The sequence below is a fragment of the Tyto alba genome, unplaced genomic scaffold (assembly GCF_018691265.1).
Source record: "Tyto alba isolate M040663 unplaced genomic scaffold, T.alba_DEE_v4.0 Super-Scaffold_40, whole genome shotgun sequence".
Taxonomy (NCBI): domain Eukaryota; kingdom Metazoa; phylum Chordata; class Aves; order Strigiformes; family Tytonidae; genus Tyto; species Tyto alba.
In genome coordinates this window covers 43,116,771-43,142,638 of record NW_024881316.1, presented here as the reverse complement: position 1 = coordinate 43,142,638, position 25,868 = coordinate 43,116,771, and the positions used below count along the sequence as shown (strand labels likewise).

The following is a 25,868-nucleotide window of genomic DNA, read 5'->3' as shown; positions in this document are numbered from 1 at the left end:
CAGGTCTTCCCAGTCAGGGACATAGAATTAGTGTTGCTAACCTTCATAATTTAAATTACAAACCCAACAGTAATTAGTGTTTTTCTTGGAGCTCCATCTCCTGGAGACAGGTGATTATGGGAGAATCCCTACTTTACTAACTTTAAAAGTACATTTTAGACACTGTGGAAAAATCAAGAAGTGCCTTGAGTACCCCTAATAGATGTATGGGTAAACGAAAGACAGATTGAATTAACTCTAACTTTACTTATTTCTTGTTAAAATTAATGATTATTGTTATAGCAGATGTCACGATTTGCAACTGTTGAATGTTTGGAGGGAGAGAGACCGCAGAGTTATCTCTGAGACAAGTAAAGGGTAAGAATATAAAAAGAAACCAGAAAGTCCTTCTTCTGATGCTGAGAGGAAAAGAGATGACCTCAGGAATTCTGAGGTTTGGGAAGTCACCACCAGCAGAAATGATGCAGGCACCAAGGGAGTTCATGTCAGCTTTGCTGGTAACTCTGGGATATTGAGTATCAACTCTCATCACTGGAAAAGTCTGAAGTTTGCTTTGCCAGTGGAAATCTTCTCTAGCCAAGAAGACCTACAGAGATACCTAAACACAATAACAGCTGAAACACAATAAAATCAGTATGCTCCTGATCTGAACACGTCAAGGTAGATGCACCTCCTGCACTTGTCCTGATATAAAAAAAAAAAAAAAAAAAAAAAAAAAACAACAAGTTTTGGCCCAGGACATTCAAGTCCTACACAGCAACTAAGAAATGACGACTACTATAAACTATCACTGCTACTACTACTTAGTGATCATCCATTAACTGAACATGATCTGTGTTATTCTATTATTTATTATTTAAATTGAACTAGTAAGTTTAACTGAAGACAACAGATATCTAACTGAAGTTTCCCTGCAGGCTGGTCCTTGTGTATTCTGAAAACAGACAAACATCTTTTGCAACAACACAGAGTGACTTCCTTGAACTGCAAGAGCATACAGGATGTTCAGCTTTCACATTCCCCACATGTTTTTCTTCTTCTGAACCTGCACTGTCAATGTTTGTCTCCAAGTTCAATTTGCCTTAAGGGTAATATAACAGTCCCCAGGTTCTCGCACTGCACAGGGTTAAATCAGGCTAATTCAATTGGTCTCCCACTGAGCTCAGACAAACAAGTTCACATATCCCTCCCAAGGCAGGGGGGAACCCACTACTCTGAGAATGACTCCACAATATTAGTAGAAGTTGAGACCCTCTTCTCTCAAGAAAATTACATTTTCTAGTATCTGCAGTAAACATGGAAAGTATTTTGTCTGGGAATTCAGGCTCCCATGCTCAGCTGGAGAAAGACCTTAGTTCACAAATAGCAAATTTCTGCTTTATTTTTGACTATTCAGTGAAAATTTCTATTCACTCAAGGCCTGGAAAACAGATTATTGGGTGCTGTTTTACTGGAGCTAGAGCTCTGCAGAAAACCATTTGATAGATTAGCTCTTCCTTAGGTGTGGTCCCCAGGAGACAATTTAGGAAGTCTCTCCTCTGAGTAAAATGCTGCTGTTTGTCACTGTAAATTCTTAACCCTTTTTGTTTGTTTTTGTTTTCAGTATGCGGTAGGCAAGAAGATAATCCCACATCTGGGTCGCAGTGCATAATCTCACCAAGTATTTATGTGATTTCCCCATTTACCTGTGCTGTACAAAGTCCCACTTTACGTGCTCAAACCTCTCAATTTTCCTGAAACCCAGCAGCACTTCCCCAGTGACTCTTCACTCAACTGCTAATCATCTTGATAACCCTTGGTATTTAGATAGTATAGTCTAAATATGTATCCTATAAAAGGTTTATGTATCCTTAATTTATTAACTCTGATTTCCCTTTATCTCAAAATACAGTTCAGGGGAAAAATAACTAACTCCCACCTATGGTGCTACTTCAGCAATGGCATCAAATAAGATTCTGCAGTAAATCTCTAATTTACAAGTACATTTTAAAAGCTCCACTTAACTCCGTTAGAAGTTTAAAAAGAAGTTAATATTTAACTTTATGCTACATGTTTTAAAAGTTTATTCTCCTTTGGCTTTTTGTTGCAAAAGGGATTTTTGTGTGTGAAAGTTTAACAAGAAATGCTTTGAAAGAGGGGTATCCAATCTGATTTGGCTGAGCTACAGCTCTGTTCTTCTTAAAATTATAGTCCTTTTAACAAAAAAAATAATCCAGATACACATCAAAATTGAACATTTCCAGAGAATCACTGAATATTTTCCAAGTCTCAGTGTCCTGTACAATGGCAATGGACACTACAAATACCACAAAATAGACAGAGAGATAAATAAAGAATCCAGAATTATTTTTAAAAGTAGAGTAGAAAGAATATATCCTCCTCCCAGAGCTGTCAGATGCTATTAACATCTGGCTACATCTGCATGAATTTGTAAATGGGAAATGGTAGTGCAGAATGACAATCTCTAGCTGCACCTGATCAAGATGGCAATTTTAACTGAGGCAGCTGAAAACACAGCAGAATTGATGGGAAAGGCAACCTTTAAAATGGCATGTGCAGAAGCATTAGGCACCTGTTTGCTTTATTAACAGGGCAGGCTTTGTTTAAAAAGAATAGCAAGCATATTTAATCTTCATGTCAAAAGACACAGTGGCATTAAAGGGTAGAGAGTTACCTCAGGGACAAAACTACAGTCTTTAATCATCCCGATCTTCATTGTTTTGGACACTGGAGCTTGATTCAATGACTTCACCCTTGTGTTCTTACTCCCCACTTCCACTGAGCCGACTTCGAAAGGACTGGCATTCTAGCCCTTGTTTTAAAGGTGGTAATTACACAAAACTGGCAACACCAGCAGGTTCTGGTTCCAGGTCAAGTAACACCAGAGAATAAGAAGGAGATATTAATTATAGAGAGTGGATAATTGCTTCCTTAGCAGCTAATCCTCCCATTTATCCACCCAAAAGGTCAGATCCAGAAACCCAATACCTTTTCAAAGTACAGTGAATAATCTGTCCTTGTGGCCCTACGCCAGAACTCTTGGCTATGCACTAATCTGGACTACTTAGGGACAAGTAGCCTGCGCCAGCCATTTAAAGAAAATGTAAACACTCATCTTTTTTCCTCGCCACTTGAAATAGGCGCCTTAAACTGATCAGAAACAGGCACAAATGCAATTCATCATAGCCAATTTCTGTCGTTTAGCCAAGACAAGCAATACTTTGGTGTCTTATTATGCAAAGACAAGGCAAAACACAAGGGCTGCAAGTCTGTCTTCATATAAACTGGTATGAGGAATGACTGTGTTTAAGTAAAGATCTGTTGGGCTAGACATTAAGGTGCACTTCTCCTTCCCTATGGGGAGAGAAAGTAGCTTTTATCTGACCTGCCAATATTGGGCACACAACCAGCACCACCAACGCACATCACCTCTGAGCAGATACACTCCCACTCTTCCAGTCGAAGCCATTTGGGGTCAGACAGCCAAGTGAACAGTCTGGCAGCAGGTCAATGGCCTCCAACTAATCAGACCAAACTAAATAGTAAAGTTAGCAATATTTTCCTGTAATGATTCCTATTGATCAGCCACCTTGGATGTATGATGTGTGCAGAAAATCACTGTGAGGGATTCGGGTAAAATATACCTGGTGTTTCATTACTCTTTGAAGAACCCCTAGCATCCACCAAGCGAGCAGACATTTTCCCCTCTATCTCTAGCTCTCACCTCCAAACCATCTGTTCTACTTTATTTTGGTCAGACTATTCTTACATCCCCATACATAGGCCTTCTCACATGATAGGCAGAGTGACAGCAAGCCAAGCTGTGGGGAAAAAGCCACAATGCCAGGCAAGAGCTGGAAATCTGCTCTCTGCTACAGCCCCTTCCGCAACTCCTGTATACATTTTCCCCCATCTCAACTGCAGAACAAGACCACACTTCTGAACGAATATAAAATTAAACCCATCAAACTCTGTTTTAACAACTTTGAACCAGCAGAGGAAGTTCTTGCATTACAGTGCTGCAGCATGTTTGATTGCAGAAGTCCTAAAGCCAGATTTCCTTTTTGGTAAGATTAGACTCCCACAGTGAAGTTTTGCTCCATTAGTTATTCCATAGGAAAACCATCCAGCAACTTTAAGTAACGTGGGCTAAGACCCAGATTCAGTACAAGATTTAGCTCTTGCGTCCTGCTTAAAATCCTTACTTCCTACCAAAAATCAACCGAGAAGCCAGGAGTCTGAGCAGAAGCTCAGATCCTACTTAAGCCATAGTGTTTCAAAGACCACTCGAAGGAACTGACTTCTGGAGCTGTGTCTCCCTCCCTGTTGTCCATTATAGGAACTGCGACAACACTGAAGGTAGAAGGAGTTAAATTCTAGTCTACAAAGTAAGGAAGGATCATTGCAAAGCAGACTGTTCTCACAAGCAACCACCTCAGACCAGGGCAGAGCAAGCCATTTGGCTTTATTTCCTGTAATATCTAGACAATTCAAATAAGCCTCGATAGCCTCTTTTACAAAACTAGAGAAACAAAATAATGATCACACAGAAGACCTGAATAAATGCATCAGGCAGACGAGGAGATGCTCTCCATGACATTTAAGAATTATGTAATAACTTTTATTTAATGTGTCAGCAACTAGTCTCATTTGTTTTCTTTCCTGATGGCACTTTTTGCTCCCCTCACAGACCCAAATCTTAATTTGTTACAGAACAACAGAAACTTTTTGGTTTTGATATTTATTATCAGCAGTTCGCTGGCACACACAGGGAGTATTTTAAAGTTATATTTCCCAGTCGTTGCTCTGCTTACTGATCAGAAAGTGACTCTGGAGAGCTGGGAAGAGGCGGTGCCTCAGCAGCAGCTGGCAGAGATACAGCCTGTACCTCGTCCTGTAGTTATTGTAGTCCTGTAGTCTATGCTGCCTTGGAAAGAAAGAGCAGGAGAGAGACCTTCACAGCCTCAGATTTGGGCAGAATTTGATATTACCTTCAACACACGAAACACCATATAATCAAACTCTGTAAAATCAAATCAAAGTCAGTTTTGAGCTACAATCCTGTGGCAAAGACTCCATTATCTGAAGAGTGCCAACTCTGTGTTTGAAGTACACATCTGGGGTATTTCCCCCTGGTTTGGGGCTTTTTAAAATTCCTTTCCCCCACCCTGCTTGCTATTCAGTCTCTGCCTGCAACATTCCTCAGTGAAATGCCTTTGTTTCCTTTCCTGTTAGGAAAACGCCTGCCATACAGCAGGCACAGTCACAGCCTAGTAAGTTGGCACTTTGTTATGCTTTTCCACTCCAACAGCTCTCTGCAGCCATCAGCTGCAAAGCAACCTACAGAGGTTGCCAATTAATTTACTGGGCCATTAATCAATGTATTCTATACTGGTAACTTTCAAACAGATAAAAGCCATGCAGGACCAGAGCAGAGATGCCAAATTGCCCGTGCTTGGCTGAACTGTACTTGCTTCAGCTTCTCTTCTGTGTAAGGGCAGAAAGGGAGGGGAGGGGTTGGAAAGCAGCTCCGAGGGCTCCAACAGACGTATGGTCATACATTAAAATCAGATGGTTGAAGCTGTTTTCATGCCTTCTCTCCTTTGATGGAAACATCCAATTCACTTGAAAATTGGCTCCTGAACTGCCAGTTCTTACTTTGGTTAGCTGAAGAGGTACCCAACCTTTGGCTAGGGCAAGTCACACAGGCCCCTCCTTTCAAACAGCCTTATTTATGATATGAGCACAAACCAGATGCAGGACAGGACATGGAAGCCATATCTGATTCCCAATACCTGTTTCTGTCACGTACATACATGTGACAGAGGCATTTGTGTTTGCATCATACAATGCTTGGACAAGTACCCATCACATAGCCCCTCTGAAAGACTATGACAGGGAGCAGGTCACCGTAGCAGCTCAGATGGCCAGAAGTTATTCCCTGTCTATATGTTGGGGAACTCAAAAAGGAAAATGCCTGGGAGCAGAGAAGGTCAATTTTTCTGGCAGAGACCTCCACTACCGGGAATTCAAGACATCTCTAAATGACTGTTCCCCTGACTGTGGGACCCCAGACACACAGTATATTTATATCTGACTTACAGTTAAACCATCAGGCCTGGCAAAGCCTTATGCCGGGTCACTGGAGTACCCATGGGATACCTAGTCTGTTTTACAATGCCCAGAGAAACAAATCCCCAGGTTGTTTCAGAGTGAATGAATGGCAATGGAGTGTGGAAACTCTCCTCTGCCCCAGTGCCACCAGCACCCCGCACCATGCTCAGGCTGCAAGGGTGCAGGGATATGTATAGCTGTGCGTGGCTTCAGGCATGATATTGAGCACATGCTAGCAACAACCACCACACTCCAACACAACCCATCTCTTTTGCGGGGAACTAAGGCATTGAACAGCATTTTCCCTGGATCACCAATATAATGCTTATGGAGGCTAACTCCAGTTAATGTTTGTGGGGTTTTAACCAGCCCACTTGCTTTCAGGCTTTTACTACCAGCCCTGTCAGAATTTCCACTGTTCATTGACACAAACATTACTGTAAAGAGGAGCACTGAATATCTCCAAGCACATTCACACTCCACCTCACAAGGTACAGGGGTGGGTCCTGTATAAACAGGTTTTTTTGTTTGAGGGTGCCTGACAAAGCAGAGCCTGACCTTTCCCCTTCAGGGGAACAGCAGGCTTCAATTAAATGTTGCTGAGGGTTGGGGCTATTTTCCCCTCTCACAGGTCAGGGTGATGCTTGAACTCTCCTTGCCTCAGCTCTCCCACCCACCCCATCAATCTCTCCGCTGCCCTGCCTGACAGCTAGGGCCACCATGATTTATAACAGCGTCCCCTGCAGCTGCGCCTCTTTTGGGACCTTCCCTGCTACAGCTAAGTCCCTCTGCTTGCTGGACTGCCTGGCGGTTGAGTCCCCTTCCAGCGGCAGAACCTAGACCCTTTGCAGGAGGAGGAGGACATTTGCCAGATTAACACTTTCCACATCAAATTCTACTCTCAGTATATGGTGCGCTCTTAGGAAGACATTAGTTTGGAACTGAGTCATATGTATAGTGTTGGCTTTGACCCATGATAACGTAAATAGGGCTCAAGATGGGGGCTAAGAAACTAGAGCCTGTATTCCTCTACGGAGATGGTGAAGGATTCTAGGAGAATGTTCCAGCTATGTTTAACCTGAGCTACTCTCAGGTTGTATACAGATCATTATCACTGTGGCATCACTGCTGTCAGACCTATGTTATTGTATGCTCGCTGAAGATTCAGCCCATTGACCTTTCATAATACCAAACACACTAAACTACTATGAAAAAGTTCCTCCTTTCTCTTCTGCCAGGAGATAGAGTGCTTACCGGCTGCATCCCAATTACATTTTTCAGCAAGGCTTTTCATTATTTCAGGGCCAGATGAAGTCTGGCTACTCTTCTGGTCATGCTTTAAAGACTAAGAGCTTTTATCAGACTGTTCCTAGCTTGGACGCTCATCAGTAGATCTGCTGCAATGGCCCAGAGCCCAGAACAAGCCTTTGCTTGCACTGGACACTTGCTAAAAGAAAATAGCACCAGGGTGCTGCCAGGTAAGGCGGCCAGAGTGTGCAATTGGATTTCCTTGGCTCTTGTTTTAGGCAATATAGCCAAGTTTGGCGAACCCTGCTTGTTGTTTCCTGGAAAAATATAAGTGTAGGTAGATGAGAAAGGTAAGGAATGAGTGGTTGTGCTGACCACGGAGCAAAGCAGAAAGGAACAGGACTATACCCAACTTCTTCCCACTTACCTCTTGGGCCACAACCCTGCAGAGAAACTCAAGATGGGAAGTGCCTCAGTGTGTGCTGATGCATCAGTGTGTGCTGGAGCCAAGCACACTAAAAAAGCATGGAAATTAAAGGAGCTGGCAGGTCCTCTCTGAAAGCAAAATCTGGTGACAGTATCTCAAGTTGTGCCAACCCAAAACAGAGATATTCTTATCTCAGAGGTCACACTTGAAAACCGCAACATTTTTCTTTCTCTACTTTTTAGCCCCCAAACCTCTATTTCTTGCTTACTTCAGCTGGGATGAGAGGTCTGATCCCAGAAAATGAAGAGTTGAGCCCAAACAAAGCATTTGCTGAAAGAGCCTACAATCTCAGCCCAAAAACAAATACCAGGATTTCTGAATCTTAAGTCTTACATATTTGTGGATGAGGGGACACCATAAACACAACCTTCCCTACAGAATAAAGATATTTAAATTATCAGCCCTTTCCAAAAGAATGAGATGTCAGGATTATTTCTTCTTGTTGAGCCACTGATCATACAAGCACAGAAATATACTGCCAGTCACTCATTAACTTTTTCTGAAGGCCTGTCTCTTACTGCCCAAAACAGGACAAAAAGACCAAAAAAAGAGAGCAGGCCTGGATGAACCCCACAGGTCTGCACTCAGCTGAGACATCACAAAACCAGGTATTTAGCTCAGAGAAATCTCATGCGACCTCTTGCTACAGCTTTTGTTCTTCAAAGCTACTACTGGCTCTCCTTCCTTCCAAATTAGTGGAACCACTATGCCAGGCCATCTGGCATATCAAAATTTATCTTCAGATTTCATTATCCAACCCACTGACCCAAGTGTTTCTTCCCACTGACTAAAGAGATTAGCCCATCACCTCCTAATTGCAGCATTTATACCTAGTCTGTTTTACCACGCCCAGGAAAACAAATCCTCAGGTCGTTTCAGAGTGAATGAATGTCATTCTGATAGAAATAATAGGAGATGGCACATACATCAACGCATTTAATTAATGTCCTTAGGCTGGAAAGTGAAAAATATAAAATACAAACATAAACACACTAATCTCAAACCACTAAGGCCAGTATCCTCATTCCTTGGGCTTGTTTAGCTCTATCAGAGAAGTACAAGGAGTATTATCTAGCAGTCATCATGGCAAAGGAGGAACTGCAAGGCTAGAAATCCACCATGTAGACATTACTTGTAAGGACACTAACAGGGGGTGATATTCCAGTTCCACACCTCACCACCCTAACAGGCAGTTTTCTGCAAAATTGTCAAAAAATAAATAAAGAGTTACAGAATGACCTTACATCCATTGCATATCAGCAAAGTGCCAAGAATTAAAAAAGGCTCAGAAGATGGGCTAGAAGTCAGATTGTCAACTTTACTTCTCTCCACTTTAGTGGTTCTAAGGAGGATCCATTTAGTCTAAGCTAGCTGTCTGGACCTTCTTTGGGTCAATGGAGGGGAACCAGAAATCATGGGATGTCAGTGATATCTAGATGTAGATGTGATGCAAGTCAGATGATGCATCCCCTAGAAATCCAAACAAACAGCTTAGTAAGAAGAAGGTGTCTTTGGAACAGTTAAGGAAAATGGAATCCCACTGCTGATGATACAATCTGTACCTCAGTTTCTGCATCTGCAAGATAGTGCTATTGGTATTTATTCTCTACAGCAAAATGCTTCTAACAGCCATGAATGATCGATGCTATGTAACTGTGAATTACTCAGTAGATTTATTGAGTGTGCTTGAACATGTTAGACCTGCTGGAAATTCAGAACTAGAGGTAAAAGAGGCAAGAAACATTAAAACCTTCAATGAAAGCTAGAAAATTTAGAGTCAAGTCACAAACAAAAAGCACCTGGCCTGAGTTGCCTTGGAGGCACACCAAGACTCCAAGGTGTTTAACCTGCATCCTTACCTTACTACTACAGGTTTTAAAGTTTCCAGAGCAGTCCTAAAAGTCTCATTAGAAATACCAATAATGATCTATCACTGAAGCACTAGCATGAACAAGCCATTAGATTGAGAATAAAACAGCCTTCATCAGAGCACTCAAAATACACCAAGTTTTGCTCATGCCTGGGCATCACGAGGTCTGGATGGTCCCCTCACATGGCCAGGCAAGATTAAGATAGAGAACAGCCTGGGAGAGTAAATTTCTGCCTGTCCTCCAATTTCCTGCATGCTCAATCTCTGTTTAAATACATCATCTTTTCCCCACCACTCCCCACCATGATTCTGTGATAAGTGTGCCTTCCACATGCCTCGCGTCTAAGAAAACTTCTTATCCTCACTGCACATCCCACAGGGGCTGGAGCACAGCTGATCTCTGTTATCACATGAACCAGACACCTTTACATGACAGCTTCTCTACAATGCAAATCAGGTTCATTGTCACCAATGGAAAAAGACCTAAATGAAAAGTTATTGTCCCCTGATAGCGATTCCTTCCAGAACAGGAAAGGTGTTGACCTCACTCTTTCCCCTCTGCCACCAGTCCAAGTGTTCAGGGAAAAGCCTGATCTCCCACGACATCCATCAGTGCTGCCATTAAACCAATGACATACAACTGGGATGGAGGCAGCTCTGATTTCCTCCAGAAAACTATGCTAGGAAATAGGCCATAAAGGCCCTGAAACAAGGGATCAAGCATCTAGTCAGCCTCCCTCCCCATCCAGCATTTTCTAGTTTGGGATGCTTTGGCCAGAAGGCACAGAAATGCAGCTCTGTACTAATCTCCCAACACAGACAAGGCTGAGAGGGGCTTTAGAAGGCAATTCTGCATCCAACAGGCATGGATACTAGGATAATGTCTCACTCAGGGTAGTAACAGCATCCTGCAGCCTTCACTAACCCCACAGCAGAAAAGTAGTTTTCAACCAGCAGAAGACTTTTGCACAACAGGACAGATCTGAATTTAAAGACAATTCTGAAATCTGTTATGATCATAGAATCACATAACAGTTTGGGTTGGAAGGAACCTTTAAAGATCATCTAGTCCAAGCCCCACAACATCTTTCACTAAACCAGGTTGCTCAAAGCCCTGTCCAACCTGATCTTGAACATTTCCAGGGATGGGGCAGCCACAGCTTCTCTGGGCAACCTGTTCCAGTGTCTCACTACCCTCATTATAAAAAATTTTTTCCTTATGTCTAGTCTAAATATACCCACTTTCAGTTTAAAACCATTGCCCCTTGTCCTATCACTACAGGCCTTGGTAAAAAGTCTCTGTCTGTCTTTCTTATTTACCCTTTAAGTGCTGAAAGGTTGCAATAAGATCTCCCCTGGAGATCAAGGTGGGTCAGGCTGATTTGATCCTTTGTAAGACAATATGTAAAGTTTAGACCAAGACAATTCTGATACTGCACTGGGGAGCAGGAGGCATGGCTGGACCACAGCCCAGTGGTAAAAAAAGCAGAAGTGTTTCTTTCTCTACCACTTTGACAAGAAGGGGGTGGCGTCCCTGAAGAAGGTAATATCAGAGCCTGCTGTTGTCAGGCCGAGCTGTCAAAAAAAATGCACCTACCTGCCACAGCTGCCCCTTTACCTTACTCCAGGTCTGCTGCATGGTATAGGCAGGCAGCCACCATAGGTCTTACAGGCTAGCAACTTGCTGGAGCAGTGTCTCATCAAAAGCATTTGCTGGCAAACTTCACAGACATGGGTAAACCCTCTGTATGCTACTTGTGAACCTACACTGGTGTTTTGGATTGCAGAAGTGCAAATAAAGGCATCCTTTCCATGAGTAACTTCATCTAACTAGTCACAGACAGGATCAAGTAAAAACATTCATTCGAAAGCAGCAGATAGACGGGACTATCTATTTATCTGCTCAGTTATCTACTTTGTGAGACCCTTCTGTATCAAAAAGTCTTCAGAGAGGCAGCACTATTAATAAGGCAGTACACATATCCTTCAGCTTTCCAGCCTCAAAACTATTTAGAAGTTACCAAATCCAGGTAACTATTGGGTCTGGGCTCAAAAAAAAAAAAAACAAAAAAAAAAAACAAAAAACCAAAACACCAAAGAATCAAGCCACGGTAAAAGACGTACAGAGACACTCAAGAGATGTGTAATCAAAAGGGACAGGGGGCAGGGAAACAGAGGCTGAGTCCCACGGACTCAAGACTCTTGCAGAGAACTTCTGGGCTGTGTAAGCAGGGACACACAGGAGGTCTGTGACAGTCTCCTTAATCACAGGCTCCCCTCACACTTGAACCAGGCTTGGGGCTACATCCTCAGACTTCAGGAGTCCTAAGGACTGTGGCTCCAATTGGCTTGATGGTATTTCATTTCACTGAATGTGATTTCTTTCCCACCTGCCTCATTCTCCCCCATGTACATAAAGGATGGAAGACTTTGAAAAAGCATTGAGAGAAATTCAGGGTGGGTATTAGTTACTATTTTTGACACCACTAAAACAGCATATGAAAAGGGTTTCTTTGTCGCTATTATTTTTTGTATCCTGAGTTGCAGATTAGAGGGAGAAAATAGAAGACAGTGTCCCATCTGATGCCTGCCTGACAGAGCAACAGAGGCTGGGTCTGTCACAGCACTGCAGAAGTTGTGGTTTTGGGGGAGTATTGTTCTTAATTCAGGCAAAAAAAAATTAAAAAAAAGGAAATGAGCAATCCCAGAAGGAAAGGGTCTGAATGCCTGCTCAGGCTGCGCCATGAAGAAAAAAGATTGCTATTGTTAAAGGGTGTTTCATTGTTCTGGTCTTTCTGAGAAACCTTAAAATATATCCAGAAATGTAACAAGAACAGAAAACAGACCTGTTTCTTCAGCTGCCAATTTTCAGCCTAGTTGGTGAGACAAAGACTATAGATTAGTAGTGTTAATTACCCTGGTTAACCCTTGTTCTCGCCAATGACACTTATTTAAAAAAAGACACATTTATTTAAAAAAAAAAAACACATCAGGAGTGGGCATAATGCAAAACCAACTCTCCCTCATGTGAATAGCCCCACTGCTTAATACTGAATTACTCACCAAGTCAGGACTCTTCACCACTTAAGCATTAGCTTCCAGGCTAATCAACAGCAACAAATTACTACAATAACTAGCCAAGCTTCTTATTTCATTGGTGCCACTTTCAAACATTGTAGTCTGTCCTCCCTGCCAGATTGCTTCAAGCATGAACTTCCAGCCAGGAGTCAGGCTCCAGGCAATACTTCCAAGATCAGTCAAGAGAAGTAGGACATAGGAGAGATGCAAGGGCACAAGGATTTCCTTAAGGATCAAAAAATGGCTCTTAACGAAGGAAGTGGTGGGATTTGCCCCTCTTAACATCCTTATCATGGCTCCATCACATGGGAGCATCTGGAAACAGCCAGGGCTGTACCTCTAATCTCCCAGAACTAAGGAACCTCAGAAAGAGGAAAAATTGCAGATAATACAAATAAATTGATAGGGTGGATCCCAAAAGCAGAATGTGAGGATGCAAAGGGAAGAAAGCAAAGAACTGACAACAGCAGCACATACAACATCAGCACTGAGCTAGGACCGAGACGGGCATGCACATGAGCATCTCCAGAAGCAGCACCCCCACAGCTCAGCACTGCTCGTGAGCCACAACAGCTCACTGAGAGCCTGCTGCAGGCACAGTCATGCTGTTCTCTTTCAGGCACTGGTCTGCACAGAGCCAGCTCAAGGCTTTTGGTCCCAACGGCTTGATAAAGCATCTCGGACAGTCCACATGCAACCCATCAAGAGCCATCACCAAGAAGGACAGACAGAACCAACACTGGTCACAGGTGAAAAGGTTTGTCTTTCTTTTCCACAAAAAAGAGCTCCTGTGCCCAGACGTTGGAGAGGTTGGTGTGAATAGGTCCAGAGTTTCTGATCTGTAGAAGAGAGTAAAGCTGAGAGGCAGAACAAGATTGTCTTCTGTCTCACAGGTCAAATCAGTGAAGAGTGGCCCTTAATCTCCAATACCCTGCAACTGGCATTTTAATCAATCTTGTACTCCAATGACTTAAATCAAGGGAAACATTTAAAAAACATTTTATCATTTGTATTGTGATACCACGCTGGCAAATCAGCTTCCTTTTCATCCCTCAGTAGGCTTTTCATGAGCAGAAATAATCACCACCAGCTCCACCACACAGATATATAAGAAATGGGAAGATAGAGCAGAGTGGAACGAACAAAAGGCACTTCAAGCCTGCTAGGGTCAGAATGGCTATCTGTACTGTAGGTTGGACTCTTCACTAATCCAGCTCTGTTTCTAATGAGATTGGTTCCCATTACAGCAAAAGGAGGTCCATGACTTAATTTGCCAAGGGGAGCATTGTCACACAGTTTAAGAAAGCAAAATAATCTTATCAGTTTGAACTTGAACCCTGCCCTCCAATTATATGGACAATGTTTAAGAAAAGAGAGATAAAGTGATTTACATTTATCCAAAAAGAAAAAAGGATTATCTAACACAAAGCATTCAGCTTCCTGCAGCTGCTGATAGACCTTTACACTACAGCCACTGGCTATGCTCTTGCCAAAATGCACTAACTACTATCTGCGCATGCTAACTCTGAACCAAATCCAAGCCAAATGGCACCAACCATGCAACTTATTGTTATAGCAGAGCCTCTACTCTTGCAGTATAGCCAAAGCGAAAGCCTGGAGCTGTTAGCTAAAGATAAACCAAGCCAAAGGGCAGGAAGAATCAGAAGATTTTTTCACCCCTTCTTGCTGAACCTCTGTCTTTGCCTCCCTATTCAATCCATCGGCTTCCCTTGGCTGCTACAGAAGAGAGACTATCCTCTTCTGGGAGTTCCTCATCCACACAACACAGCTAAAACAAAGAACATTTTGGCAAATAACAGCCAGGCTTCATCTATTCTTTTTACTATACAATTCATTCCATCAAAGTTGTTTAGCTGAACAAAAACCAGTGTTATCCTTTATTGTGAGACTAACAATAAACTAACATGTGAGCACAGCGTGGGTCACAGATGTGTGCGTTTCATCATCAGCTGTGAAGCCACTTCCCTGCTCAATTCACTTTTATAAAGCTTTAACCTCTTTGAGCTGGAATTCAGCCTGAGCACATAAACCAGGAAGCACACAGTGTTAACACAACAGAAGCGGCCCCTGTACAAAAGACACATGAAAAGATGGACGTGCTTTGGAAACCATCAGATCAACAACCTCAGTTTCCAAGGGGCTACCCACACAGTAAAAAAACTAGAGAGAAACTAAACAGGACAAATCTCAGGGGCTCTATTTTTAGTGATATCACTTGCATCAGAGGCTCTTTATTTGTGCATTTGAATAGACACATTTACATTTTTTTTTTCTCCTATGAAAGGACAGAAACAAACAAAAATTTGGAGGGGGAATGTCTTCAAAATTCATTTTTAAAGATCTTTTAGAATACGTTCCAAATTTATAACCCAATTTTATGACTCATCTCATCCCCAAAGAAGTAACCCTCAAAGAATGACTGCTATAAGAAAAAGGAAAAAAAAATGCACGACAGACCCTTCTTAGAACTGCACTTTATGGGCTGAGATCATATCTGCCGACTGAAGGCTTCCTATCCTATTCACCTCTAGCTCACATTACATATAAAATACAGGTGTAATGCTGCCCTTTCCTTAGTGTACTGGGTCTGGCTGCGATGCAGTTAATTTTCTTCATAGCAGCTTGTATAGTGCTGTGCTTTGGATCTGTGACCAAAACAGTACTGAAATATATCAGTGTTTTAGCTATTGCTGAACAGTGTTTGCACAGCATCAATGCCTTCTCCATTTCTCACTTTGCCCCCCCAGTGAATAGACGGGGGGATGCACAAGAGGTTGGGAGGGGACAGAAACAGGCAGATGACCCCAACTAACCAAAGAGATATTCCATGCCATATAAAGTCATGTTCAGCAACAAAACAGAGTGAAGTGGGGTTTAGGCAAGTCAGCCATCTTTTGCTTAGGAACTGGCTGGGCATCAGTCTAGCTGTGGGACATGGTGAATGATTGCCTTTGCATCACTTTTTTTTTATTTCTTTCTTCTTCCACTTCCCCTTGAGTTATGAAACTATTTTTACCTCGACCCAGGAGTTTTCTTGCTTTAGCCCTTGCTTTCCTCTTCCCCTGTCCTTCTGAGGGTGGGAAGGGTAAGTGAGCAAGAGGTTGTGTGGTGCTTAACTGCCTACAGGGGTTAACCCACAACACTTAGTTACATGAACTTGATTTTGCAACTGTAATGCTCACTTTAACCCATGCACTCCATTTGCATATATGCATTACTATACTGGAGAAGAAACTGTGTATCAAATACCACATATTTCTTGTTACGTATCACAGCTTGGGAGAATGGATAAGGGGCTGCTCATGGAGAAAAAGGTAGATACTGAACAGTCTCTGAATATTGGGCAGTTAGAGCTCCTGATGCTAATCTCTCTGCCTTGGATCCTCATCTGTGCAATGCAGTTAACACTCAAGACTCTACTTCCAGAAGGGTAAGTACATCCCTGTTTATAGGACATTCACAACATGCTGAATAGTGTTTAAATAACACATGGTAAATAAGGCCCTAGGGCCATCATGAACCAGAAGGATAAATAAAACAATTGTAAGGCAGCTATCCTGTGTACTGGACAATACACTAGTCCCAAGGAGGTGGAGAAAAAGTAGTATGTTCTCACTAAAGAGCAACTTGTAACATAAAAACCCAAAAGGCTGGATTCAAGTAGTTAAAACTACCTTAATTTTAACATTTCTTAACTTTCAAATGTTTGATTTGCAACCTTAATGCTGTTCTTTGAATGTTCCACACAAAAGCCGAACTTTTTCAAACCCAAAGTGCAGAATTTTGTGTCCCACAGCATCTTATGGGCACCGCCAGGGCCACAGCAGCACTGCACTTACAGGCCCTACACAGACCACAGATGTAAGAGATTTCCCAAAGATGGTATCAAAATTGAACATAAACCAGCTACAGCAGCTCAAGTTACCACCTATCAGTCTAATTGTACTAAGTGTCTGCACTCTTGGCCCAACCTAGCTTTAAGGGAAAATGTGTGAGCCAAAAGCCTTTGCAAAATACATCAAACATGGGAAATGAATGACAGGAATGGCACCTGCCATAAAGCAACCTTAATATCTATGCAGAGGAGCAAACAATGCAGGATCACAGCTGAGCCCACAGGTCCTAGGCACAGGATGCAGGTCACCCCAGCACACAGTGTGATACAAAAATCACATAGAAAAAAAATAACAGAAAATCCCCCCACTGCTATATTTATATTTACTTGTTGTAGTAAAAGCCCATTTTACACCCTTGAGGCTAATACAACACATGTTGATAACATCATAGCAGTAAAACCACAGGCATCTGATAGCAGATAAAAATAAAATAACACAATCACATAGGGGGTCTCAGAGTAGGTGGTCTGAATGGTCCCTTTTTGACAGCAGCACCATCAGGTACCTAGTCTATTGAGATGTTAATATAACTTACCTGAAGACAGCCCTCTCTCACACCCTGATGATTCTGGTGCTTTTATGGGCGGCTGGAGGAAGAGTGAAAAGTGTCTCTCCTGGCAACTTAGTGTGTTGATACCAGCTCAAAAGATGGTGTACAAAAGTACATAGTGATGTTCTTTGATTGTAAGTGGCTGATAAAACTTCTCACAATCTGGATCTCTAGGCTTTTTTTTCTTAATGTAACATTAAAAAAGGAAATATATTTTTTATGTCTTTCTTCCTCTGTTGTTAAGGATGTGGGATACTTTGCCAGCAAGGGGATGTGACCTCTCCTTCCCACCACAACTTAAGTGCTCAGACAATACCTACTGTAAATTCTTCAGCAGTATGCTATATCCATCTGTTAATTCAAATGCACTTCTGAAACCTGACCACTTGGAGAGTTTGCCCAAATTGCAGGTCCCACACATGTTGCTTCATCTTCATGCAAGGATCCAGATGGATCCAAGAGTGATTATTGTATAGCAAGCCTTAACATCCAACTGAGCCTCATCAACACTGATACCACAGCATCTACCAACACGGTTCAAGAGCACATGGTATATCTGAAGAGACCCAGCCAAGATTTATTTTACTGTGCAACTCAAAACAGCCAAACCACCATTGTCTCTCTGACATGAAAAGACACGCACTGGGTTCCAGGCATCCAAGCTTTAAGCATCCCCGAAAGAGCAAACATACATACTTCAATTACTATGAATGAGCTCATATCCTCGGTTAGTGAGCTGAGCCAGGCATACTTGGATCAGCCCAAACCCAGGCTGAGACACACAGAACTCACCATCTTTCCTCAGGCAAAAGGAGCAGCTAGGTAAATAAATAAATAATATGTAACCCAAGCAGTTCTCTTAAACATGTTCACAATTATTACTTCTATATCAGATTTAATCAGCAAGAAGATGAGTTGGGATTAACTTCTGTGCATCCTGCAAAGCTCTTGGCAAGTCAGCAAAGTTGCCTCACAGCTGAGCAGAATTTGGCCCTTGACTGTCTCTTGGAAAGAGCACAAAAATCCCAGACAATAGCAGTACCAGATCAGTGAGGCAGAGCACTGGAAAGAACACAAGGAACCTTCTAGTATTGCACCAAACCAACCTGACCAAAAGTCCTGTGAACTACTTTGAGCAGTACATTGGGTCTGTTCCTGCAGGCAGCCACATACCTTTCAAGGGACAGAACCAGACTGAATCTGTGAAGGTCAAAAGGAATGACAAGAGCACAGAAAAAAAACAGGGGTAGTTGCTTCAAATGGTCCCCCACAGGGACTGGGATTGCTATCTTGGAATGGAAAGCAGAAGGTTCAATCTATACATGCACAAACATGCCAAGCACAAGCAGCCAACCTCAAACAAGATATGTAAACAGTCCTAGTGTTGGCCACCTAAATCACTGCACTCCCACCTAAACGCACCGTCCAAGTTTCAGTTCTGAACACTGAGCACTTTGGGAGATCAGGCCATGTTTAAATTGGCATCAATAAAAGGATCAGCAAAAGTGTCAAGTGTAAATATATAGTCTTTCTCCCCCTGCAGAAACTAAACTTATTCTGCTCCCCCTACCCCAGCTTAAATTATTTTAGCTTTTAAGTATCAAGTATCTTGGTTGAGAAAGGATACATTAAAATTCCCACTTTTTTTTTTTTTTTTAATTGACCAAACTATTTGCATTATACAAAAATCTGCTTTCACAGAGTCTTAAATCAAGGACCAATTTTTACCTGAGGACATAAACAGTTGCTTTATTTAATTCTGAAGCATTTGTATCCCTAACAACACATACACACATAGGAAGAATGCTGGAAGGATATTTTCCTCAAATAGACTGTGCATCTAGTGGGTACTGATTACTCGGGATACTTTCAAGTGATTAAAACTACCACAGTGGATGTTTTGTTTTGGTGTTTTTTTGTTTTGTTTTGGGTTTTTTTTGTTAATACTAATTAAATAAAATGTTCCTGGTGCTGACAAAAGTTTGCATCATCGGATCAGTTTCTGGGACACTACAATAAGTAGATACTGTATAAACATTGTCAGTCATCACACAGATGTTGGCATCCCTGAGGTCTCTTGGCTCTTGCTGGCAGCTCTGATGGTTAAAACAGTGGATTTCCGCATGACGTGAGCCAGATGCATACATATGACTCTTGAGATTGACGTCATTGCCTACATGAGGTTTCACACAGACCCCTCACGAGACATCCTGGCACCCACAGCAACCCCATCCATCCCTCCCCTACAGTGCTTCCTTTCCCTGGCACCACAAATACAGACCTGCAGCTGCTTTTTCACAGCAGTAACAGCAGCGCCTCTGGTCACAGCCCAGGACCACAAACACAGAATTGGAAACACGTGTTTCTCTTCCTGAGGCTCAGTCTGGTCCCCTCAGCTATCAGTAAAAGTAAAATCAGAACATTTAAAGAGTCAGCAAACGCTGGGTCCTCCCTCACAGCATTATCATCACAACTGTTGGGAAACTCACAGTGGTTTCTGGAGCAGGCCTCAGGACAGGAGTGCACAGACACCTGTACCTTTGCTTAACATGGTAGACCGATGCCCACAAAGCTGCATCCCTGACGACAAGTTCTAAGGCACCAATATAGCCCCAGCTTCTGTTCTGCTGCTTCTTCTCCTTTCCCAACAGCAGCAGAACTGGCACTTGATACCCCTCCATTGATTTCCTCCTCCAACACCCCTCAGCTCTCTGAGGTCTTTAGACTGCTTCCCACTGACAGAAATACATCACGCAAAACCAAACGCAGCTTCCCCTTGTGAGAACTGCTCAGCCGTGGGTGCCAGAGCCAGCCATCCCCTACAGATCACCATGAGCCACATCACCAGAACATTACCAGAAGAGGTAAACTGGTTTTAAACTGGCTTTGATGAGGTTTTGGATTTCGTCACCTCTGCAAAGGAGAATTTCTCTACCCCAGTACAGACACCGCTCAGTAAGCCAAAATGCAGCCCACACAGCTGCGATGGATGGGTTGGCATATATGACTTCCAGCCAAGGAGGAAAACGTCACCTGCAGCAAGGACCTCTCCAAGCAGCTGCCTGGGGTCCATCCAACCTCATCACTCAGAGTCCTGCACCATAAGAAGGTGGCCTGGGTTTGGCCCAGTCTTTAAACAAAGCCTAAAGCATGTCTGTTTGCCTCTGGGATCAGAAACACAAACCTCATTACTGAGTTACACCACCACACTGGCAAAGAAATTCTATCTGTCTTTCTCTTGAAAATCCCCCTTTCACAGCGTGCAGCTTTCAACACATGGAAATCCTGGACCACCCTTGACACCATTGACCCATTCAGGGCTCCAAAACCAATATCAAAGTCTGACTAAAGCCATTCAGAAGCTGTTAGCATGTAGATTTTGGTGATAATTTGGTGAATGGACTTGTCAAACAAATTGCCTTTATTATGGGCTGATTAAATGCAATCAGGGAGAAGTGCCTTTCCCCTCCCAACTCCAGCCCTCATCAACTCAGACAAACAAACTGAGCCAATTATCAGGGAGGTGGCAAAAGCAGCTTTCACTTGAAACCTGCCATTCTTAGGGAGAAAAACAAAAAAAAAAAAAACACAAAAAAACAAAACAAACAAACAAAAAAACAACAACAAAAAAACAACAACAACAACAAAACCCACCAATCTTTGTGCTTTCAAAGCCAGGATGGAGCTAAGAGTATTCATCTGGCTCAATGCTGGATCAGCTCCCTTAAGCAAAGTGCTGCTCATATCGAGCTTGTGCCAAATATAATGCAAAGAACATAAAAATTAAAGCAGGCCCAGGGGGAGCAGCACTACTATTGGGGCTGTTATTCCTACAGCTTTATGTCCTGCAGCAGGGTTCTCCTGTCAGAAAAGGCATGAGCTCCCATCAAAGCTATTTCCATGGCTAGAAACCTAAGTTTTTGGCTTAGGTCCCTGTAGTGGATTCTCTGATGTCTACAAATGGTTGAGTTCACAGCAAAGCCTTTCCGGTACCGCAGCACTAGTGAAGTGATCTGCCTCCACTAACACGAAACTCAGGGCAATCGCATAGATCTGATGTGCCTGCAATTAGCTAATGAATGGGAAAGTTATTGAGGAGAATTGGAGCACAGCACCATAATCATATAAACCTAATTCCCTGCAGATATGCAGCTGGAAATGAAATGGTCACCTTGGCTGCCAGTGGGCAGAGCAGAATTCAACATATGTTTGTACAAATTAGCTTCAGAGACAGGAATCTCATGGCTGGAGCTAGAGACAGCACATGGGATATGAGCAATACCTGTTGACTAAGCTTTTGACTAAGCTTTCAACACCTTCATTTTAAGTTAGCACCAAAGACTAATTTTGGCCCCATTTTCATTAACCTAGTTCCTCTAAGGAGCAAGTTCTGTGCACTGCATATGGGTCACTGCCTCCCAAAGCCTACACAGAGGAGCTATGGCACAGTTTCCTCTGGCAGGGCAAGGACGTTGCTTTGTCTTTGACTCCCACCACAAATAGAAAAGGGCTAAAACAAAGGTGAAGTTCTGTCAACCAGCAAGGATCTCCAAGAGTTCGTGGCTGGGACTGAGATTAGGATTAAGGGTTTATAGTTAAAGCACAGAGATTCAAAAGACCAGCCTCTTAACTCACACCTCATCAGAGTCTTCAAGTGTCACCTTGAACATAAGGAGCATGTGACACATCACAACACTAGATCCTAAACTTTAAAACAGTCCTGAGCACAAGAACTGATCACAGAATGAGATTAGATCAAGAACCATACTACAAGCAGCCACAGAGAAAAAGTCCAGGCCTTAAGAAGTGGCTGCAAAGCGCCTGATAACTCTACTTTCTCCCCAAGGACCTTTTTCCTACCCACACACCCTCCTGCAAACATCAATGTTTAAAGAACTATTAAAGAAAACAACTTCAAAACTCTTCACATAGTTCAAATGCTTCACTTAAAAGGAATTTTAATTCTTACATCTCAGATTGCACCAGTCCCCAGCAGGACATGAAGTCATCATGTTCATGTTGTGGCATTTGAGCTGTTCAAACGGAAGGGATGGAGCCACAACGTGAGACCATGATCTCAGGGGCCTGGGAGCTGAGATGGTGGAGATCCCCACCAGTTCTACCTGTGCTTTCCCATGAGTGCCACACTGGGCCTCTCCTTACCCTCTCAGGGTACCTTCCCATGACCTCTGTAAACAAGAAATCTTCCTGCAGCCAAGAGACCCACACCTTGAAGACTCAACTAGTGGGAGAGCATTGGGAGCAATGGGACATGAGTGGATGTGCAATTCTTGGTAAGTCTTTTGGCCAGTCCCACTGCACAGCTGCAGTGTGTGAGTCAGATCAGTGCTGCTTATGGTGTGCTTAGAGCTCAAGACTGGCCATCCCTAAACTGTTTCTTTCCAGGGCTGGATCTATTCACTCTGTCTGGCCCATCACAAAAAGGCCATGACTAACAGCAGCACCTCCCTGGTAGTGCCGAGTCAAACCAAAGCAGAGAAGCTTTTGTGTTAAACAAGGTCTACAAGGTTGAGCTTAAGAAACCATTATTTGCCAAAGAGCTCCAGCTGCTCTTTCTGGACTGTACTGCTATTTGCAACCTGGAAGAGCTTTTACACCCCAATGAGCTGTGTCATGTCCCTCCAGCATGAGAGCAGCAACAGAACTGCTGCAAAAACCTCTCATGGGAATCACAGCAAGCCTTGCATTCCTCAGCACCAATAATAAATACATATCCATTCATCTCCTTGGGATGCAGACAATGCATGTTTTGGATGCACCACCTCTAGGTGGGATGGCATATGGTAAGGCTATAAGGCTTCCCCAAACACATTCACCTGCGCAATTCCAGCCATGCTGGAGAAGAACCCAGAACACCCCAAAGTACAGAAAAAGTATATAAGTGGGAAGAAACCATTACAGTCAAATTATGTTAGAAGGCTACACCACTTCCATTCCTCATGTCAGCTGACAGTTCATACATAGGGGCAACAGTAACAAACAAGGTGCTCCATCAGGTAGGAAGAGTTATCTGGGACACTGCTTTTTCACAGAGGCACATGGTGCATGCCCTCAAGCATTGGAGGGAGATGAATGGGGTCTTTGCAAAATGTTTTGGGGAAGCATAAAGTGTGATTTGGGAAATACTGTACCTTTTCCTACCCACTTTCACCCTGTGGCTAACCAGCCACTGAATTTACAAAACCATATTTGAGATGCTACATACCGGGTACAGCCCTTTCCTGCAGAAAATCATGTTTCCTGTCCTGCAAGGTACAGTCACTCCAACAAGACTGGGGACATTTGCCAAGCCTTCTATCAGGAAACATGGCTTGGATCTGGTGGAAGATTTCAACAGTTGTGGAAACACACAGGAGGTTGTGCTGTTGGGATTACAGACCCTGATTCAGAGTACAGCCTTGCCATGCACGTACACAGGGTTATAAGCCACCCCTCTTCTCCCAAAGTGTGACAGTACAGTTGGATGTTGCAGAAAACATGATTTTGTTACCAGCAACCTTCTTACCTATTTTTTAAAAGGATAGCATCTGCCCCCCTGCCAGCATGACCAAAACCTATCAAATTTGTTTCCATTGGTCTGGTTATGTTTTGCAGACACAACATAAAGTACCCTTGCTCTGGGACATTTTTGCACATTTTAATGCTTAGGAATTTGGCCTGGCTGGGACAAACTTTATCTGTACTTCAGAAGGACCAGTACTTTCCCCATTGCAGCTTTAGCTGCTGTCATGCCCACTCCATGCACCCCTTCTGCACTAACTTGCTTGAAAGGAGGAGCACAGAGAAAGCTCAATGACAAGAAATAAAAACACACTAGAAACAGAGAAATGCCTCAGTCCTTTCCATTCAGAGGCAGATCTCCCTTGAATGGCAGCCCCCAGGACTGATCTGCCTCCAAAGGAGACTGAATCATAAGCAAGTCAGCCCACTTCAATTCGCATTAAGACTTCAAGCTACTGTATATATTCCCCCCCACTCCACCACAAGCTCCTCCTTTCTAACACAAATTTCTCACAGCACGCAGACACATGCACTCCCAGAAAGCATGTAGCAGTGTTGTGATGTGTTGAAACCAGAGTTCAGTGAGATTCAGCTCTTGTTATTGGCACTTTTTCATCAGCAAACTATAATTGGCAGCTCTTATCCATTACATGAGTTTTGCAACACACACCTAAAGAATATGTCAGACTAGATCTTCACACTAAGACCCAAAATTAGAACTGATATCCCAAAAGCAAAGTGACCCTCATCAGCCATTCCTGAGCAAACTAATCAAACTTGCTCAACTGTAAAATGAGATCTGCTATATTTTCTCTGATCCACATGCACATACACAAAGAACAGAAGCAGAATGGTAATTTAAAAGTGACTGATGCAGCTGCACATAGTTATAAAACTTATATTGGAATCCATACCTCCAAAGTGCTGTGTATTTACCTGCTGTGCACAACTCAAAACAAGTGCTATGAACAGTTTTAGATTCAGAAATTATTTTGCTTCAGAAATGGGATGCTTTTTCTCCTGGCGTAAGCAAATACAGGCTCAGAATATAATTCATTCTGTGCAAGTAACATCTCCTTTATCTCAGCTCAGGGGGTTTTTGCAACAATCAGGAGCTGTATATTAAGAGAAAGGGAATCTGGCCCAGTACAAAATACTTTGCTCTTGCTATGTTAACTGTCACTAATGTCCTAGACTTTCCCAGTGTCCTAATCTAGCTCTTTTCACTACTCAGAGAAACACAGCACAAAACCTGCTACAAACTTACACAAGTTAACACTATTCCCTTTCTTGCTCCCAGAGTTACTCAGACTAACTCTGCTGAAATAGTTTTGCTAAGGGTTATTTAGAAAGGCTTTTAACAAACTCAAAATCCTCTTATGGAAGATTCTTTTCATCAGCTTATTTTAAAAAGATTAAAATTACTTCCCACATAACTATTACAGATCTGCTCACATGCATTTTCCCTGAGCTGCTCCTGAACGCTCTAATAAGAGTGCCTATGCATAAGCAGCCACCCAGCATACGAAAGGATCAGCACTTCTCCCCTACCTGAGAAGTCTGCAGAAGTCTTAGCAAAGTTGCTGAAAGCTGTCAAGCACATGAGTCCTATGAGGAAGGTGGAGGTGGGAGACACATCTGGGCAGCACATCCTTAAGTATCCTCACAGCTTGTTTTCTTCCAGAGAAAAGGAAAATGCTTTCTGCCCCAATCCAGTACTCCTCATTGCTCGGAGAACAGCGTTAGTCCCATTGCTTGGAAGGATCACAGCCAGCAGCGGGGAAGGAAAAGCACTCAGCACACACACACACACACATCCCTGGGAGTGAATGAACCCAGGCTGAGTGAGGCTGACGAATGAGACAGACCTACCTGAGCCTTGGCGGAGGTCCCAGGGTCCTAAAAGCCATCGCTTCCCCCAAATTTGCTGCAGACTATTACTGTGCAGCTGTCCAGCAGCGGCACCGCAAGCTGTTAAGGGGGAGAGATGGAGGGGGGAGAGGATGGGGGGGGGGTACCCGGGGGCGCTGGTTTGGAGAAGCCTGATTGCTCTTGATTTAGATACCCGGGGATCTTGTCTCT

At 43.0% G+C, this 25,868-nt stretch overlaps 1 protein-coding gene across 1 annotated transcript in view; it reads right to left on the bottom strand.

The window, feature by feature from the left end:
• Positions 1 to 25,519, bottom strand: part of EVA1A (eva-1 homolog A, regulator of programmed cell death) — a 211,515-nt gene extending 185,996 nt beyond the window's left edge. Inside the window, exon 1 of the mRNA XM_033004958.1 lies at positions 25,338 to 25,519. Within this exon, the coding sequence (XP_032860849.1) occupies positions 25,338 to 25,437 (100 nt within the window). The 5' untranslated portion in view covers positions 25,438 to 25,519. The remainder of the gene's footprint in view (positions 1 to 25,337) is intronic.
• Positions 25,520 to 25,868: the final 349 nt, after the last annotated feature.